At 38.8% G+C, this 16,907-nt stretch overlaps 1 protein-coding gene across 3 annotated transcripts in view; it reads right to left on the reverse strand.

Annotated features, from left to right (window-relative positions):
- Window positions 1-16,907, reverse strand: part of DIAPH3 (diaphanous related formin 3) — a 582,111-nt gene that overhangs the window by 342,595 nt on the left and 222,609 nt on the right. For all 3 annotated transcript variants that reach the window (XM_018056821.1, XM_018056820.1, XM_018056822.1), the window contains 2 exons: window positions 15,412-15,711; window positions 14,407-14,521 (listed from right to left, as the gene is read on the reverse strand). In XM_018056821.1, the coding sequence (XP_017912310.1) occupies window positions 14,407-14,521; window positions 15,412-15,711 (415 nt within the window). The remainder of the gene's footprint in view (window positions 1-14,406; window positions 14,522-15,411; window positions 15,712-16,907) is intronic.

The raw sequence follows: 16,907 nt of genomic DNA on the forward strand, positions 1-16,907 counted from the left end.
TAACAGTTCTTCTTGGGGCTGTTGATTCGAATCAAGGTTCATCCAACAATAACAGAATCTACCTAAACTCTTTCCTTCTTCTCATATACAGTCTTGCAGTTAAAACAGGAAAAAATGTGAAGCATTTTAGCATTTAGATCCTGAACATATACCACTCTTTCAACCACCTTCTAGTCTCTTAATTTTTTACGTGATTTACAAAATAGTCTATCACTCAGCAGAGCTAAAGTCATCAGTGGTAGAGTTAATTAGAATCTAGATCATTTAACCAACTCTACTCTCTTTGCAAAATTCCCCATGGTTCACTCAGTAAAGAATCTGCCTGCAATGCAGAAGACCTGGATCGATCCCTGGGTTCTATTCGACCTGGGTTGGGAAGATCCCCTGGAGAAGGAAATGGCAACACACTCCAATGTTCCTGCCTGGAGAATCCCATGAACAGAGGAGCCTGGCAGGCTATAGTCCACAGGGTTGCAAGAGTCGGACATAACTTAGAAATCTACTGACGCAAAATTCCTATTTGTTTAAAATTTAAAGAGACAATTTGAACTTGAGGAAGTTGAAATTATTATACGTTTTCTTTAAAGGAATGAAAAACCATTCATTTCAGCCAAAATTAATTTGGTGCCCACTAGGTGCCAAGTGGCAGAGGATGAGATGATTAGATAGCACCACCGACTCAGTGGACATGAACTTGAGAGAGTTTCAGGAGACAGTGAAGGACAGGAGAGTCTGGCATGCTGTAGTTCATGGGGTCACAGAGTCAGACACAACCTAGCAACTGAACAGGTGCCCGGTACGTCTCCTAGGTGCTCAGGACACATTAGTAAATGAAACAAAGATCGCTCTCCTAAAGGATTTTAACTTCCAGTGAGGGCAGAGAGAGAAAATGATAAATATATACCTCATAAATAAGAAATAAATAAGATGTTAAAAGGTGATGAGTGAAAAAAAAAAAACTGAAAAATAAGGTAGGGAGAACTGGATTGAGGAGGTCACAGAGGAACACACAGGCTGACATTACTAAACTGAGAGGTAAGCCTAAGAAACTCCCTGAGAAGGTGACACTTGAGTCAAGACATGGAGGCAGTGGGGGCTGACCCAAGCAGTTACCTGAAATAAGAGTGTTCCAAGTAGGAAAGAGCCCATGCAGGAGTGCCCCTGGCATGTCTGAGGTGTACCCCAGAGGCTGTGCAGTGTGGCTGAAGTGGAAGAACTGAGACGAAGGTGGGAGCAGAGGGAGTGAGAAAGCTGGGGGGCAGAAGTGAGGCCTCCAGAGCTCTGGTGCACTCTGAGTAGAATGGACTGGCTGGCCCTTGTGATGGCAGACACAGCAGCTGCACAGAGGAGGCCAGGAGGGCTCTCCAGTGCCAACCTGTCAATGAAATGCTGGCAAGAAGGTGGCAGCAGCTCCAATGGGGAATTTTCCTAGAAGCCAAAGAATGGATAGGGACTGCAAATTCAAAAGTTCAGAGTAAGTGATGAGGACCCAGAGAGGGGCAATGAAACGCACAGCCAAATTTAACAGAAAAGTAGATCAAACGTACTGGAGTGTGGTGTGCTGAGCAGAAAAAAAGCGAGAAGTATACAGCTAGAAACACAGTTTGAACCTGTATGCAGAAAGCTACAAATGTGAGACAGGGAAGGCCATTTTCTTTGAATCCCTTAGAATGTGTACACACGTGGGAGATGATTAATGTGATATCTCTGCTGCTGCTGCTGCTAAGTCTCTTCAGTCGCGTCTGACTCTGTGCAACCCCATAGACGGCAGCCCACCAGGCTCCCCCATCCCTGGGATTCTCCAGGCAAGAACACTGGAGTGGGTTGCCATTTGCTTCTCCAACGCATGAAAAGTGAAAGTAAAGTCGCTCAGTCGTGTCTGACTCCTAGTGACCCCATGGACTGCAGCCCACCAGGCTCCTCCGTCCATGGGATTTGCCAGGCAAGAGTACTGGAGTGGGTTGCCATTGCCTTCTCCAGTGATATCTCTAGAGATGATAATTCTGAAGATAGATTACATTACTGTCTTGAGAATAGAAAGACTATGAGAAAACAATATGGGAAAAAAAAAAAAAAAACAACACTGTAAGAAGGTGACTAATGAATGAAATGGCTATCACGGCTTCTAAGGCTGACAGGACTGAATCAGAGGTGCCCTTATGCCGCACTGTGGTTAGGGAGCGTGTCTCGGGTCACTGTGTGCAGGGACTGCCAGCCAGGCCCCCAGCGTGCTCCCTAGCCTTCCTCCCTCGCCTTTCCTTCAGAGTCTCACCAGGACAGAGAGGCACGAGCTCCAGGCATGAAGTCAAGAAGAAATGAACCCTTGACTTTCAACGCCTTTCTAATGATGCAACCTGGAGACTTAGATTTCTAACTGCTCAGGACCTAAGCCTCTCACATGAACAGACAAAGGCCTGACTCTTACGATGGGAGGCCTGGGCCCACTCAGGAGCTGAGCGAGCACCTATTTCCCCTTTCCTTGTAAGTCAGCTGCTTTCTCTCACTCCTTTTGGATTCTAGCAGCTGTGTGCCCTTCTTACAATCCTAGTATAATGAAGAATAATGAGAAATTGTGATTTATTGAGGTTGTAGGTTATGCCTATTCATCATGAACACATGCACGAAAATAGCTCTTCTGATAAAAGCACACCTCAGAGGTACCAAAGTGGGTTTGGGACCATCATATCCACTGCCTAATCTGCACTCAACGATCTAGCTGAGGAAAAAAGACGGTTCAAAAAAACAAAAACAGTAATCCACTGATTAGTCATTTTTCGACTGACTAGTCTATGAAACAATATACTTTCAGATATATACACACGTATGTATATATACATATACATGCATATATGGTAAATCTATTACAAAAGTACTGTTGTCACACTGAAGCTGACACAAACTGCTATTTTCCTTCCTATTGGTATTAAAAGCACTGCTAAATCTGCTCAAGCTTAATGGAAATGCAAATGAGCGGCCAGTTTTAAAAGTTCACATTCACTTTTTTATAGCCAGATAAGATTTTAAGCGAAGCTAAATAAAACTCAGGAAAAGTTAAAAAGTATTCAAAAAACGAATAATTTTTAAATAGAAAAACACAAAAGCTCTAAAAACAAATGTCCTTTATTGAAAAACAAACACAATGATCCCACTGGCTATTTCAACTCTTCTGGATTGAATCTTACCAGTAACGGGACCAAGGGTGCAAACTCTCCCACTGAGACCTGTGAAACCCTGAAAAATAATTGGCTCTCTAATTGAAAAAGAAAAGAAGATTAAAGAAGGGAGAAGAGCCCTACTTCAGGAGGAATGAGTCTAAGGCAATATGATGACAGAAGACGACACTGGCAAGTAACTAAGAGACAACAATTTAATTAAAATAAATTGCTTATTCTGTGTGAAATGTAGCTGTATTAGATCTTTTGATAAATGTGATTTCCCTCAGTGATGAAATTTTCCCAATTAAAACAAACTTTTTTTATATATTTTAAATTATCCAGTGAAATATGCAATTATAATCATTTATATGTTCATATCATTTGTAGATGCATATTAGGTTTGAGCATTGTATAAATATTCTACAGATAAAAATATGTTGTGAAATGTCATAAAACAAACTGTACTTTAAAAAATAACTAAACTTCAAGGTGAGAGAATTAAGTTTTTCAACAAGGCATACAGAAATAGTTATCTCCCAACAAAAGTTTATAAGTTAAACAATATAACACATTTCTTTTTCTAAATTAGGTAATAATTAAATAATAATAATTAAATGATAACAACTGAAAGTCAAGAACCAATTTGTTTGTAGATACCAGTGGCTCTTTACTGCAGCTTTCTGAAGGGTATTTCTGACTTGGGAAAAAAGTAAGTAAATATATATATATGTAGAATTTATTACTATCTTAGAAAAAAATGAAATTGTATATATTACAAACTGGAAAATACACAGTAGGCTATAGTACCTGTTGCACACTAATTAAATATATTATATTTAAATAAAGAAGAGGAAAAATAATGCCTGGCTCTTAGACATGATATGACGATTTTGCCTAAGGCTTTGGAAAGGCACTTAGCTATGGTAACAAAAACATGTTGGTGTGATTAGTAAAGATCCACAGCTCAATAAATATTTAGTGAACAGAACAAATGATTTAAACAAGTCAAAATGCCCCTGGACCCAAAATAGCATTCCTATTAAGGGAATGCAGGGCTGAAAGGAGACATATAATTTTAATGAGCAGAATCAACAGGGTCAAGTATCTTGTGAAATGTTGTAATTTTACGGTATCCTAAGCCCTGTTCTTCTCTGTCAAAGATTTCCAAATCCTAATTCTTGGAGCCTGTTTTATACGTCATCTTACAAAGAAAAGAGAGCTTTGATGACGTGGTTAAGGTTAAAAACCTTAAGATTAGGAGAGTCTCCCTGATTATCCAGATGGGCCCAATTTAATCACGAGTCTTTAAAGAAACTTTCCTCATTTAGGTCAGAGTCTGAGAAATACGTACTAAAGGATATCAGGTGAGGGAGGCTCAGCTCACTGCTACTGGCTTTGAGGAACTGAAGAGGAAGCCACAAACTGAAGAATGTGGGAAGCCTCTGGAAGAGCCTCCAGAATGCAGCCCTTGATTTTAGCCCAATGAAACCCACACAGGACTCTAACCTACAGAACCATAAGACAGTAAATTTACAGGGCTTAACCTACTAAATTTGGAGAAATTCGTTAGAGCATCAATAAAAAACTAACACAAAGCCCCATCTGTGAGCACGAGCATAATGATTCCCTCCCCCTTTGCCAGCTGGGCTATGCAGAAACTGGCGTGAAAGACAGGTAACAGAGGAGAAGTTAATCTAATGTCACTGAGTTCACCAACCCTGGGACAAACCACCAGGCTTCTTTTTTAAATCACTTTTAACTGAGTACTATTTCCTGCAGGCAAACTTTCTTTTCTGGATTTATCAGAAAAGACTAATCTACACACACTAATGCAGCATGTAAATTTCCAAGTTCATCTGCCAATCTCACGTTTCCAGGCTGTAAACCATTCTGAGATAAACACTTTTAAGAGTTTTGCCTCCCCTATTATTACTAGACAGGCTATTGGAGAAGAAATACAATAGCCATTTTCAATTACATTCTAAAAACATTTCTTTATGTATTTCTTCAATTTGTCACCTGTTTAGGAAATAAGAGTTAGGCTAAATGATATGTATAAAAGACAGTGTTATACAATTGGCCTAAATAATTTCTTTAGCTTACATCACAGAGCTGGAGAAGAAAAAGAGGAGCCAGTTCTTGAGAAATTATCACTCCTCTAAACCTTCTGCTAGCGCTCTATGAAATTAAGAAAATGAACAGTTCTCATCTTTCCTGAAAACCCAGCAGGGATTTAGGCCATAAGCTCTACTTGGCACTCTGATTTGCCTATCAACTAAAGGCTCCTTTTGCTTTAAAGAGGGGTCTCCAACTTCCGGGCTGTAGACGAGTACCTCCTGTCAGATCAGTGGTGGCATTAGATCAGAAATAAAGTGCACAATAAATCTAATGCGCTTGGATCATCCCAAAACCATCCCCCCAGCCCCTGGTCCACAGAAAAACTGTTTTCCACAAAATTGGTCCCTGGTGCCAACAAGGCTGGGGACTGGGACCTTAATGCATCCCAGTTCCACAGAGACATTAAGCCATTCATATCACCCTCATTAGGCTGAAACTATAAATAACCATCAAGCATAATGAATTATTAACAAGATCCAGTAAGGTTTTATAAAGAACTGAATGAGCTTTCCAAGATCATTCTCATCAGCTCAATAATCTAAAACAGAATCACACCAAGAAAACCAAAGTTAAAATTTTCAGTTATTAAAATCATACATTGTTGGGCACCAGCTCCATTAATCACTCAAAAACTGAAAGAAAAAAACCCAGAAAAATTTTTAAAAAATAGGGAAATATAGGTCTTTACATTGATTCAACAGCTCCTTCTCCACAGAATCTTAATAAAGTATTTGGCAGTGAAGATGTACACAGAAATGAAAGAAACAAGATATACCGACCAGTATTCTAGAAGTCTTCATAAGTGACTACTACCAGAGATCCATTAACAGAGCAGTTTAGAAAGCTTCATTTGAAAGTGAGGTCAAGATGGAGGGAGATCATTTAACTTGTTACTATTGTGGAAGATTCAGAGATGATACACAAAACAAGGCAAGTAAAGATGAGCCTGCGTTCTCAGAATTTAAGTTCAGCTAATATTTCTTGAGCAACTACAATGAACTGGGCATTGCAAAAGATGTCCTAAAATATTCATTATACAATCCTCACAATAACCTTAAGAGCTGGATCTTATCTCCTATATTTTAGAGAGGAAAAGACCTACAGCTGTAACGGCTGGGGTCACACACTTGTAGCTGAACTTCTTGCACACACTCCACAGCGTGATGTTAGTATTTACAGCTCAAATACTTATAGAAGTGAAAAGAGGTACCGAATGATGAAAGATGGTCTTAATAAAAAACGGCAGGTTTTTAAAGCCTTTAATATAAATCGTGGGATGAGGATGAACTGCTGTGGGGCAGTGGTAAGGTGGCAGGAGATGAGAGGAAAATTATTTTAAATCAAAGAAGAGCACTTTAAATAAAACATAATAGGATTTCTTTTAATCAGAGAAGCAGCATGGCATAGAAGAAGGAGCAATGACTTTACACTCAGATCTGTATTCCATTCAGAGTGGCAGCTCCTTTTAGCTGAACTTCACTTGTAGAGCACAACTTTTTCTTAAAGATAAAATGTATAGAACATCTGCCTGGGGTGCTTCACAGGATTGCTTTGGGGAGCAAATAAAATGACATAATGAAGTAAATATTACTTTTAAACAGGACACATTATTAATATTGTTGCTTTCTTACTGTCTAATTAGGGAGTAAGTTTTATATGTGTTCCACATTTGATATATGTTTTTATTAACAAATGCATTACTTAATAAATGGATGTCCAGATTTTGGAACCATCATAAAAAATTATTCTAAGTTGGATGAAATATCTCATTACAAATAACACACTGGGCCCTTCAATTATGAAACATGCAAGCCCAAAAGCCACGTACATGTGAAGAGGCGGCAGGTGAGGGCAGGCCTCTGACCTCAGTCTCACCTATACAGCAGGGCCTGCAACGTCTGTGGGCATGGACCTGTACTGCAACCAGAGAGGCAGACCCCTTCTCTTGATTTTAAATGCATAAAAAGTACATACTAGTTCAAAGGGAGTAAACTGTTCTCAAATTCTGTTATTGAAACACACTGAGTGTCAGTTTGTGTACCAGTCACATACACATCTGACAACCATGGAGATGGGAGGCTCAGATCTCCCTTCAGAAAAGAACTTTCCAGTCGGCTACAGAAAGAGCACCCTGAGCTGACAGGCTACGAGCCACGAGCCCTCCCGGCCGCTCCACAGCTGGAGCCCCGGCCACGGCCCGAGAGTGGCAGGAGTGCCCAGGCCAGCCAGCAGGCTCCAACCCGGAACCTCCGCAACATGCATCCTGGTCTCCAGGGCTGAGAACTTCTCAGATTTGCACGACACTCCCGGTTCCTCCTGCCCAGTCCTGCTCTCACCATCTTTTACCCTTCCCACCCATTACCCAATGCTTAACTCTTAAAAATCCCTCCTGCACTTCAACATCTCAGCATTTGTTTCCAGGAGGACCCAACTGACAAAATAAGTTTTTTTATTCACATCTTAAGTAACAAAGTCTAGCTAAAAGTATAAAAATTTATACGTTAATGTTGAAGTAGTGATGAGTTTCAGTATTTCAACATGCCTGAAACAATTCTCATGTGATATAAAAGTACACGGGCTTCCCCTGATGGCTTGGCAGCAGAGAATCTGCCTGCAATGCAGGAGGTGCAGGAAACATAGGTTCGATATCTGGATTAGGAATATGCCCTGGAGGAGGAAATGGCTACCCACTGCAGTATTCTTCTCAGGAGAATCCCATGGACAGAGGAGTCTCGCGGGCTACAATCCATGGGGTCACAAAGAGTCGGACGTGACAGAGTGAATGCACCCACGCAAGATGCAAAGCACACACGAACCTTACAGATAGGCATGGCAGAGCTTCTGCTCTGTTCACTGTGTATATTCACAACTGAAGGGAAAGCTAAATGTCGGTCAGAGGTTAGTGAGAGCAACGATGTCACTTTCAGTTTTCTCATCAAAGTTCTTAGACTCCAAGTTAAAAACTCCTGGGATACAGCGTGTCTAACTTTGAAATATCCACTCTTTTAAGGCACAGACACGCACTTGGACAAGTCAGACCTGTGATAAACAAAGGTCTCTAAACTGGCATTCTCCTCAAATGCCATGACATTCATGAAAGCTTCTTCTATACATAGAATATGATCAAAGTTTGAAAGTATATGCCCAAATGACCTAACCTTGAAGGGGGGCAGCAGGAACACCCAGCTTAACTAAACACACAAATATAGAACCCAAATCTAACTTAGGAAATTCAAGGTTATACAAATATAATAAAGTTATCTTCATGAGAAGTTTTCTTTTTTTGTTTCCTCTTACAAATAAACTTACTAGTTTCTTATCAAATTCCTATAGCGTGGAATTCAGCAAGGAGCACCCATCTCCTATGACTCTCCTACCATGAGACCACTCCCTGCCTGTGCTCCAGAGATGGATCGGGTACAGCGCTAACTCCACGTGATTCTCGGTCTTCCAAGCCTGGCAAGTGGTGTGTGTGAAGGCGGACCCGGGGGTGAGGAGGGGCAGGAAAGAGCAGAGAAGAGGGGAAGTGGTGAATGGCCAGATTTACAAAATATTGCTTTAGATTAAAATAACACACTCAGAAGGAAGAGCCTCATTTTTATTTTCTGGAGAATAATGCTGCACACTAATTATGTGGGAATCCTGAGTAACAGAACATACTGCAGACATGGCAACTGCAAAGTGTACATTGAGCAATCAGAGGGTAACAAGAGACGCCAGTGTAAATGAGGAAGAAGGCAGAGGATACAGGAAATGGAAGAGAAATCCTAAGAGAAAAAATCTAACAGATGAGGACAGAATGTAACAAATTTACAATTTTGTTAAGGTTTGATAGCTACAGGTGCACCACGGAAAACTGCTACCAGAAATAAAATACCAAGTTGAATTACTTGTAAAACAGGAGACGGCATTGCCCAATCTGCTACTAGTCAAATGACTCTAGTGGAATCCAATGCCCTGATACCATTCCTTTCTCTGATGGAAGAAGAAACAAAAAAGACAAAAAAGGAAAGGGGGAAAAGTCCGCGTTTATGGGCACACACTCCCCAATACGATATAAGCAAATCCAAGCCTCCTTCCTTTCTGTTTACAGCGTCACCACAGTATATAACAAACACGACTACTTACAGGAACTTTCAAAGCTTCTATCACAATATGCCAAAGGTATGCTGGGTAACTAAGCATGTGACTGACGCATTCTGTGGACCTGAAAGTTGCCTGTGGCTCTAACCTAAACAACCCCTTTCTTTACCCTCTCTCTCTAGGTTTTACCTCACTAAAGCTTTCAGAATAAATTCTGGTTTCTTTTGCAATACAACAGAGAATACAATTGGTAACAATGAGATACTCCCTAATGGTGAAACAAGCATGACATTTCTGACCTACCTCATAATTTCCTCAAAGTTTTTTCATATTCAGTCACAGATAAAAACCAAAATAGATCCCTAGAAAAATATTTAATTCTCCCCAAACTTCCTCCCCAATTTTCCTAAATTAGTATTTGTCAAATGTCTTCTCAGAAATCTGCAAGATGTTGAAGATACGTTCATTTTGGCATCATTTCTATATTAACATGCCGTCAAGAACCATATTTCTCTGTTACAAATTATATTGTTCATCTTAATGTAGGCTTCGGAGGTAGTTCAGGATTTTTATACACTTTGGTCTGTACAGAGTAATAAATTGTGTTTCAAACACAAAGACACATCCTGAACACAGCCAAGTCACTGGGAAAATCCATGGTTTATCACTCTCTACCTCAATACTCTGTCCACTGAACTATGATGTCAGAAATCTAAGCTTGATTTGTTTTTAAGTACATAATCCATTAACTGTTTCCATATGCCATAACTGTTCAGTTGAGAAATTATTTATAAACCAGTTTATTGACTCTACCTGGCAAATATGATACACCTGTTATAAAAGGTGATTACTTCAGAAATCTAACAATTGTGGAATCATATTTTCATAATTAATCAGTCTAAGCGAATTAGACTATTCATATACTTTCAGAAAGCCCTTTAATCCCTATTAAGTTAACAGTTTGTGAATGATGAACGTAATTAATATTAATTTTACTTGATAAATCCAACACCAATAACCTGTTAGTATACGTTAATCCATTTGCCAACAGCCTGTAAAAATTAACCAACAGATGCTTCCAATCTGGTAAAAAATACACAGGTCATTAGCATTATTTTGATGATACCAAATGTTCAGTATACGAATATTGTGATTAAATTTCTGAGAGATATATAAACAATGCTGCTTTATAACCTTGTTAAGTCTTAACAGAAGCCTGAAACAGTAAAACATGGCAGGCTTTTCTATAATCAAGATGAGCACTGCTTATCTCACTCCTGGTTATTAGACTTCACCTGCGAACTTGACTGCACATCATCAAGGCCATAAGGCAATGTGATTCTAGGGCCATGTCCACCTCCTCACCACAGTGTCCCCAGTGCCAAACACAAGTCTTCACATACAATATGGCCCCTATAAATACTTGATGTGAACAACTGTAGATAAATAGGACAGAGAAAAAGCAGGAAAAATTAATGAGGCAAATGAGGGAAAAAATATATGATTAGGAAAAATGCCAACATGTTATTTTCAAAAGAATCTAAACAATGGAAAACTAAGATTCATCTCAAAAGTTTAGGATGGAGAGAAGCAAGGAAACTAAAGTGAGATACTTATTAGGGAAATGAAGTATAAAAAAGAAAATGATATAACAATCAGAAAAAAATGTTGATTTCATAGGAAATGACTAAGGAGTTTCTGTACTCCTTATGATACAAGACATGTTCCCACTGAAGCAGTGTTAAAAAAGTCATAAAAAGGAGATTAGTTTAAAAAGCAAAATAAGTAAAATCTAACTGGAAAAAAAGGTAAGAAAAATAATAAAGAGCAACATGAGTTAAGAGGAAAGGCTCAACTCTCTCAAGAACACCTTGCTCCATCTGTGAGTTGATGGGGCAGGGTGGTACTGTGTGGAGTTACAATTGTTTCAATCAGCAGACCAAGAGAAAAACCTAACAAGAGATGCTGCTGCTGCTGCTGCTAAGTCACTTCAGTAGTGTCCCACTCTGTGCGACCCCACAGACAGCAGCCCACCAGGCTCCCCCGTCCCTGGGATTCTCCAGGCAAGAACACTGGAGTGGGTTGCCATTTCCTTCTCCAATGCATGAAAGTGAAAAGTCAAAGTGAAGTTGCTGAGTTGTGTCCGACTCTTAGCGACCCCATGGACTGCAGCCTACCAGGCTCCTCCATCCATAGGATTTGCCAGGCAAGAGTACTGGAGTGGGTGCCATTGCCTTCTCCCAGAAGAGATGCAGTGAAAATTAAACAAAATCACATGAAGATGACCCAGTTCAGGGCTGGTATACCACAGGTGCTCAATAGGAAAGATTAGTTCCTCTTCCTTTTCTGTGTATGAGACCTCTGAAACCCAATTATCTTAACCTAAATCCCTCATAAACCTAAAGCATTGTAAGACAAAGAACCATACTTGGTAACAAAAAAATAAAGAATATGAAAGAGAATTCCAAGGTTCTTTTTAAATTAATGGCTTCAGTTCTGTTTTTTTTTTTTCTTTTTCCTTTCTGCCAATTTCAAATGCACAAAGATTGGTGCCTACCATTTAAAATGCCTGGAACAGAACATTCACCTTTGTAATCAGAGAAAGAGCCTTGGTTCTTAGTCCATGGAGGTATTACAGTTAAAAAAAAAAATACACCTTTTCTCTAAAAACCTGTAATTTTTCAGTAATCTAAATCCTGTGTCCTTCCTGCCAAACTGTGATGCAAGCCAACAACGACAATCAACCCATGTCCATGCCTCTATCGCCCCCTGCCTGCTAGAGAGGGGAGAGCAACTTCATTTCCATTCTGAATTCTGCAGAAATGACAAAACTGATTCAAAGAAAACTTTGGCATCATGGGAAATAGGCAAAAGTTGCAGCCAGGCCATGAATAAAGGAACAAGGAGCAACCTATCCAACACCCCTGTGTCTTGTCTAAGTTTTACAGGCACTTTCATCTTGCCTTCCTGTCTGATTTTTCCTATATTTACACAAAGTCCTGTCCTTCTGAAAGCAGTAACAAATGACCTTTTCTAATAAAATACTAATCAGGCCAAAAAGCACATTTAAGGCTCCTCAACTAATGCTTTCTAGGAGTTATTCTTTAAAATCCCGACCAAAAAAACAGTTGCCCTCACAGCTTGCCTCCTGTCGGCATTGTAAGATGTTGGCATTCCCCAGCGTTATGACCGTAGGCTTCCTCATTTTTCCAATGATCGTGGAAATATTATATAGTGTCACAGAAAAGAGGAAGCTGCATTTGAGTTGAAAGAAAAGATGTCACAGACCTCTGCCAGCCTCTAAGTCAAACTGAAGAGAGATTTGGGGCACTGGGGATACACACAGAGTCAGAAAGATAGTGAAATATGGAATATTCAGAAAAGAATCATCATTTCCTCACCTTAACCTTTACAACTGGTATTAGATTGAGCTAATGTCTATTTTTTTCCAACCTTAAATCATAAGGCTAAAGTTAGATGACTTAAGAATTTTTTAAAGGTCCAATTATTTCATTTCAGGCTAACACTACAGCTAAATTGAAGGCATGCTAACAAGTTTCCCTTTTGAGCCTCATTAATTAAGAAAGTAATCAGAGTACAGAGAGGAAAAAAAAAAGTAGCTGGATGGCAGTATTACTTAAACAGCTTTTAGATATCACCCTTTCCACCTACAAGAAAAGCAAAGGGAAAACTAATCAATTCCAGATTATGAAATCTGAAATTCTGAAGTGTTTTACATGCAAATACACATTTTAACTGCCATATATTTTCCTTGATTGCCTGAAGAGTGCACTAATCTTTTCCAAAGAAAATTTTGATTCTCCATAATCAAAAGGTAAAATTAAGATCTGCTTACTTCACAAGTTTTACTAGGGTTAGCTTACTAAGAAATTCCCCTAGTTTTCAAAGATGAAGATATATTATTTTTACTGTTTTAGTCAGGAAAAATGGTGTTCCAAAATATATGATAAAGACTTTGGAATTAAATTCTAGAAATCTAATTTACAATTACCTGTTAGAGTTCCTAACTTCTATTATTTTTTAGAAACAGTTTCTAATTTATATTTTAGAACACATTTAAAAGGAATGCAAATGATGTTTTTGGTATCTGCCAGCATCCCTTGGTTGCTGTGACGATCAAGTTAAATCAGGTACATAAAGCCTCTGGCATGGTACCCAGCATGCAGTAGGCAGTTTAAGAAGCCAGCTCTTTAGTCTACACTGAGCATTCCCAGCTCTGTCCAATGCAATCTCTCCCTACCACCTCTCTGTTTGATGGGCCCAGGGATATAAGTGGCCTAAGTCTGCTAAAAGGTTCCTTTCTGAAAATTAAAAGATAATGCCTGATGTAAGTGGTTTGTACGACAAATCTAAAATGTGTTACTGAAAATGAAATAAACAGTGTATGTGAGTATCAACCCTGAAACATAAACGGTAGGCCCATGTCAAAATCAAATTTCAGACAAGAGTAATTCCTAAATATAATTGTTAAAAAGAGAAAATTCACAGTGCATAGGTAAAAGCTATCTTTGGGTAGGTCTTAAAAACGAATTTCATTGTTCATAATGAAAAGATGATATAATCTACTCACAGACTCTATTTCAAGCTACCTTTCAAAATAATCTATAAATCTGATCATTTCTAACCCATGTGAGTCATACTAATTAATTACATGGTAGTCACTGCAACACTAAAGAGTGAGAAAATTATGACTAGAGGAAGACTCACATTTTGATTTTGTTTTTCTATTTCTCATTGACTAGAGGGAATTTTCATATCAAAACTTTCTATGAAAATATCCTCCTTTATGAAAGTCTAACTTAGAACATCTTCAAAGAATGTATCGTGTAGAAATCTTTTAACTCTGGTATTAATCATTTGCATTTAAAAAACTGCTCAGGTGATACTCTACATAAAAAAACTAGCTTCATTTATTCATTAGTACTATAAAAACATCATTTCTGGGATACAAATAATACTATTGAAAGCATCTAAAGAGTTGCAATATTAAAATACTAAAAGCAACAAATAACTAAGATATTAAACTTACGTTTTGGCTGGCAACAAAATATATTCTCAAGTTTACAAAGCAAATCCACACTTTCATACTTATTTTCATTTGCTTTTACCCAGAAACAGTCTTCAGTCATTTCCTGAGGTCTGATCTGCAGTCAGAGAGAAGACAGATTCACAAATGGTTGAGTGTATCATCTGTCCCCCACCCAGTCACCATCTGCACACCCAGTACCCCAGAGCTGCCAGCAGATATTTATGGAGTAACTGCCGTAAGATTTTTTACAAAGTCTGTTCAATGCAATATAAGTTCTGCAGAAAGTTAAGGTGTTATTAGGGAAAAGGAAAAAAAAAAAAAGGTTCCACTCTCAAATAGTTGGGGACTGAAGCTGAATGCAATGAAGTTAGTTCTTCCTCAGTTATACTTCTCCTAATCTTTAGCAATGCTCAGTTTATGTGACTTGTGAAACCATCTTTCTGCAGGATTCAGAATTCCTGGTCTCAACTAAATATCCACCTCCGACAGCAAGCAATAATTTTTGCAATAGCTACCAACATAAAAAAGTTCCTAAGAATACTAACTTTTCTGTACTTTTTTAAAACATTTAAAAATACACAGTATAATCATAATATAAAATTATGTATATATTTAATTTAAATGTTATGTATGCATTTGATTATAAACCAAATCCCAGTATAATTATCATAGACTCCTACCCAATTTATAAACTAGAAAGCTTTAGCCAATAGTAAAGGGCTTGAAAGTGAAAGTGAAAGTGAAGTCGCTCAGTCGTGTCCAACTCTTGGAGACCCCATAGACTATATAGCCCACCAGGCTCCTCAGTTCATGGGATTCTCCAGGCAAGAATACTGGAGTGGGTTGCCATTAAAGGGCTTTAAACTCAACACTTTCCTTAAAAGAATTCCTGTTTATTTAATACCATTTTGAATACGGTTCCCATTGGAAACTATATACCAGTAAATACAAATTTAAGCTTTAATCTAAGAAATAGTATTATTTCTCTACTTGTTTCTGTTATACCTTTAACCAATTTAATCTTCTCATGCTGGTTTCCAGTTTAAATTCTTTCTTTGGTTTTAACCCAAAAGGCAGCATCTGTGGAGGTGGAGCGGTCTGTCCACTGAGAAGCCCCAGCGGAGGGGGCGGGGGCAGAGGCCCCCCGCCAAGGGGTAACGACAGCCCCGGGAGCGGTGGGGGCGGTGGGGGTGGCGGGGGGGGCGGTGGGGGCGGCGGGGGCGGCGGAGGCGGCGGCGGGGGCAGGGCTGGAGGGCCAGTTCCGTTTCCATCTGAAGGAGGCAAACCAGACGGCAAGGCACCAAACTACAGGGAAAAAATAATAAGAACCATGACAAAGAGCTCTCTACAAGGCAGGTTCAAGCATACATTTCTCAAAATTTTGTTTTATACCAAAAACAACTGAATTTCAGTAATGCCATGTGGTTTAACCTACAAACAAAATTTCAACAAAAATTTTTCCCCAATTTAAGAGTATTATTATAGCTTTTGTTTTCATAAAAATGTAACTGTCAGAAATATTACTCCCCATTTTAAGGTAATTATGGTCATGTGGGTGGAGATGTCCACGAGGCGAATAGTGACCCGGGTCTAAAAGATCTGCAAGTTAGCAGTCTCAACAGGACAGCTGAAGAAGCCATTTGTGCAGGTAAGTTCACCCAGAGGACGGAGCATGAAGGTTTATATACAGAATTCTGCGGGACACCATCTTTTAAGTTAGTAAAAATAAAATAAAATAAATAAGATCCAGAAAAAGAGAGCGAAATAATATTGCCACATCACACCTTTGACCTTGAGGAAAAATTAACTAAGATTCTTAGTAAGACCTGCAAAAGCAAGACACGACCTGGTTACGAGGCACTTCTATCCTTATGCTTCTGTTGCTTCATAAAGAGATGCATTTTTACTACCATGAAGGTGACAGGAGTTGATAAATAACTTTTGTGATGATGATTTCCTGAAACTAACTTCAACTCTAAGCCATATAGCTGTATAAGTATTAATAAATCATTTAAAAGTTTTATGGTAAAATTATGGAAAACAGATTATGTACAAGGACTTGAAATCAACATCCAAAATCAGCAAAAAGAAAAAGTATTTAAGAGAAATTGAGACCACAATCAAAAAACATGCCTTATCAAAAACATTATGTATAAAGAAAGAATCACTTTAGTGTTGGGCTGGGTTGCTGTGATAATGGATACCACTGCCTTTTGAACGTCAAGGATGTATGTACATCGTACTCACATTCAACAGACATTTATAGTTAACAATTAATGTCTTAAAGGTATAGTTGAATTTCTGCTCTAGACTTTGATGAGTGTGATTTACTTGAGTATGTCACTGATGAGGCCAGACACTATGATCACCTTGCCCCCAGTCTGTCCTCAGCGTCTAACAGTGCTTGTCTGTTAAGTGACACAAGGAATGAAATCATGGATAACAGAACACATTTTATTCATAACCTTTATAATCAGCACAGCTTTGATCAAAGAGAAGTA

Source organism: Capra hircus, chromosome 12 (assembly GCF_001704415.2).
Source record: "Capra hircus breed San Clemente chromosome 12, ASM170441v1, whole genome shotgun sequence".
Taxonomy (NCBI): domain Eukaryota; kingdom Metazoa; phylum Chordata; class Mammalia; order Artiodactyla; family Bovidae; genus Capra; species Capra hircus.